This window comes from Oculina patagonica, unplaced genomic scaffold (genome assembly GCF_052425735.1).
Source record: "Oculina patagonica isolate OP01 unplaced genomic scaffold, crgOcupat unplaced71, whole genome shotgun sequence".
NCBI classification, from domain to species: domain Eukaryota; kingdom Metazoa; phylum Cnidaria; class Anthozoa; order Scleractinia; family Oculinidae; genus Oculina; species Oculina patagonica.
The window spans coordinates 17097-20330 of record NW_027558592.1 but is presented as its reverse complement, the minus strand read 5'-3'; the positions used below and the strand labels follow the sequence as shown (position 1 = coordinate 20330).

Here is a 3234-nt window from a genome sequence, read left to right as displayed (position 1 = left end):
ACATTGCGTAAACGTGCATTTCAGGTACAGTAACCCGGTAACTCGAACTCTAAAGGGAAACGAAAAACAGTTCGAGTTAGCGGGGTTTCAAGTTATCGGGGTCGATCGAATATTCACTTTGCCAATGACTGTAAGATACGTGATCTATACGTTATTCTAATTAAAATCAAATTGCTGTATTATTCGTCAATAAGGCCATCCCCTTTTTTTTTTTCGTTTATCGTCGTATGTGTTTTCTGATTTTGGGTCGGTCGGTCGGAATTAAAAAAAAAAATTCAAAAAAAAAAAGTGGATAAGGAGTCTGGAACTAGGAGGCCCGGTACCTCAGCATAATGTCTGTGGAGCCTGGAAACAAGAAGACATGGTTACAAAGTCAACATGGCGGCAATGGAGGAAGGAAAAATCGACGTCGTGGTTAAACTCAAACAAGAACAGCGTAAAAAGGATGAAACATTATTTAAAATAATGTGTCATTGCCTTCTATACCTTCTGTATAATTTTTTTTTTTTTTTGAAAACGCGAAAATCTGGGTCGGTCGGACGACGCTAAACAGAGAAAAAAAAGGGGATGGCCTAAGAGCTAATGGGATATTTCAATGGGCATCCGTGGCGAGCTGCAAGAACCAGAATTCGAGTTACCGGGGTAAAATTGACCCAAATTTTGATAAAGGGAAACAAAATTTAGTTCGAGTTAGCGGGGTTTTCGAGTTGTCCGAGTTCGAGTAAACCGAGTAAAAATGACTGAAAAGTGGGGTCAAATCCAAGGGAAATAGAAGTTTGTTGGGCTTAGCGGGGTTTTCGAGTTGTCCGAGTTCGAGTTACCGGAGTTCTACTGTAGATGTCTAGCGCAAGTGTATGTCCGGTTTCGAACATGAACGGGCTATTTCGTTTATTTGAATCGTATTAACCGGTGGTAACCACGTCTATACTTCGTGACATTACTCCTTTCAGTCATATGAATAAATAACAAAATGAATTTTAACTTCTCGTGTAAACAAAAAGCAATTTGTTCAATACGCGCGCGCTTCTTTCTGGAGTCCGGTCGTGCGGGTGGGCTCATGTCCTTATCGAACAGCGGTAGTTGAGCTTAACTTTAAGGATTCCTAACAGATTTCCAGGACTTCTTTAATCTCCGAAGACAAACGAAATGCCTTTAAAATAAGCTCTCATGGTAGCCGTCAACAAGTCTTTACATTTTCAATAATTACATAACTCCAACAACTGGGAACTTAATAGTCCTGCCTCGAATTTTCGACAAGTATGAGTTAGGGGCTAAGTTGATCACAAGTAAAACGACTTCGAGACCTGTGTTTTATATCCATCATTTTGTATCAGGTATTTTTTTTTACAGAAGTGTCAAAGTGATCCTTTAATCCGCGTTATTCTTGTCAAACAAGCTTTGTCAAAAGGCTTTTATTATGCTCTGTTTACTTAATGAAATCATCCCGTTCTTCAATCACTTATTTACACATTCAATACTTCCGTTGCCATCGTGAGCTTTGGAGCGTTGTCCATTCGCCTAGATTGCTCAATGGCTACGACTTCGTACGGAGTGCGAAAGCTAAAAACCAGCGTTGCAAAATCTTCTGCAAGAAGCGATTTCCCATTTGGTGTAAACCGCGGTCTTGTTTCGGCGCAAAACCGCGACGTTGCAGAATTTGAGGATTTCAGGCACAGATCGTTTATTGAAAGAATGAAGGACGCATTCCGTACAATTTCATTTCGCTCAGAGCCAACAATTGGCGAAGAGGACTTGAAGAGATGCTACAATGCACAAACGCCGGTTAACGGTCAAGTTAACCATAGTTTGGGTTACCCTATGGCGGAGAAGAAACACGAAGAACTGATTCAAAATCTTGTACCAGATTGCTATGAACACATACAGAATTTCCACCATTATCGCAGTGATATGGAAAGATTGAACTCTGGATGTAAGGTCCTGTATCTTTCAGCTAACGACAGGATAGGAAAGGGGGATGATATTCTAAGACGAGTTTATGGTCAAAATTCTGCCAAAACTGATCAGTACGGACCACAGACAAGGCGGTATGGTTTTGTAAAGCCCAGACATTTTCAAATGCCACGCAAACTTAAATCAACAATGGTAACTAAGGTCCCCAAGAACAGTTCTACACCTTTGCTAAAAGGTAAGGCAAAAACGATTAAAAATCCCAACAAAAACGTCCGATCAAGCTGGAATCAAACGTTGGACCGTTCTGAGACGTTGTCGAGCGGGAAAAATTCTAAAAGTTGCTCTGGAAATTCTACTGAGTTCATAAGTTTGAACAACGTAGACAAGCATTTATCGTTTCAAGAGGATCCAAGCGTCTCTGCAAGCGATGAAATACCTTCATTTACGCTCGAACAATCTACCAACGATGATCGAGCCGCCGACATTCAGCGCAGTTCTCACAGCCTGGGAAGCGACCTGTCCCCCAAGCCTCCCATGACAACCCCGAACGACATGTCTAGAAGATCGTCTGTCCGTACTATACTCTTCGAAAATCAAGAGGAACTTGTTCAGACTGATAAAAATCCTAAATCGCCGCGAAACACCGCAAATAACCTTAGCCCTCATTACCTAGCCCCTTTTCATTCACGGTTTCCACATCTGAAGTCTTCCGAGTCCACGAGTTCTTTTCAAATGCGGCAGAAAAGAAGTGACAATGGGTCAGTCCCATCTTGGCAACAGTATCGTATTCTGTGCGACGCTTTCAGACCTGCCCTCTCACCTGAAAAGTTTCAGCGCCAGAATGCATACAGAAAACCGAAGTATGCAACAGCTTCGGAACTGGAATATTATATCGATATTGTATCGGAAACGAACAGTAATTCTTCAATGTATACGTCGTAACGTTTTAGACCACTTTCACTGCTTCTGTTGAAACTGTGAACTCAGAAGCATATACTTTGGCTCTTGACTCACAGAAAGTGCATTTGCTTATTTTTTCTGGCAATGCAAATTATTTCCAGTGAGTTTGTTCTTTTACGGAGCATTTATTTTCATCTAAGCTATATGTTCATTAAAAACTGGTTTACACTATATCACTGGGTTTTTTTAAAATAAAAAAATGGAAAATCGCTAAATCAGATAGTCACTAAATTTTGCTCAGGCCATCTCAATAAAATGTTTCGTTTCGTTTGTGATGATGGGTCGGTCGGTCGGGCAAAAAAAAAAAAAAAACACTTGGGTTTCAGAGAAGGCCGGGCTGCTAAGTAAGAAAGCCTGATTAAA

General features: G+C 40.9%; 1 protein-coding gene across 1 annotated transcript; it reads left to right on the top strand.

Moving 5' to 3' along the window:
* Nucleotides 1-580: 580 nt before the first annotated feature.
* LOC144641154 (uncharacterized) lies at nucleotides 581-2873 on the top strand. Its single transcript, XM_078500199.1, has one exon. It carries the CDS (start codon nucleotides 1531-1533, stop codon nucleotides 2851-2853), a length of 1323 nt encoding a protein of 440 aa, XP_078356325.1. The 5' UTR covers nucleotides 581-1530; the 3' UTR covers nucleotides 2854-2873.
* Nucleotides 2874-3234: the final 361 nt, after the last annotated feature.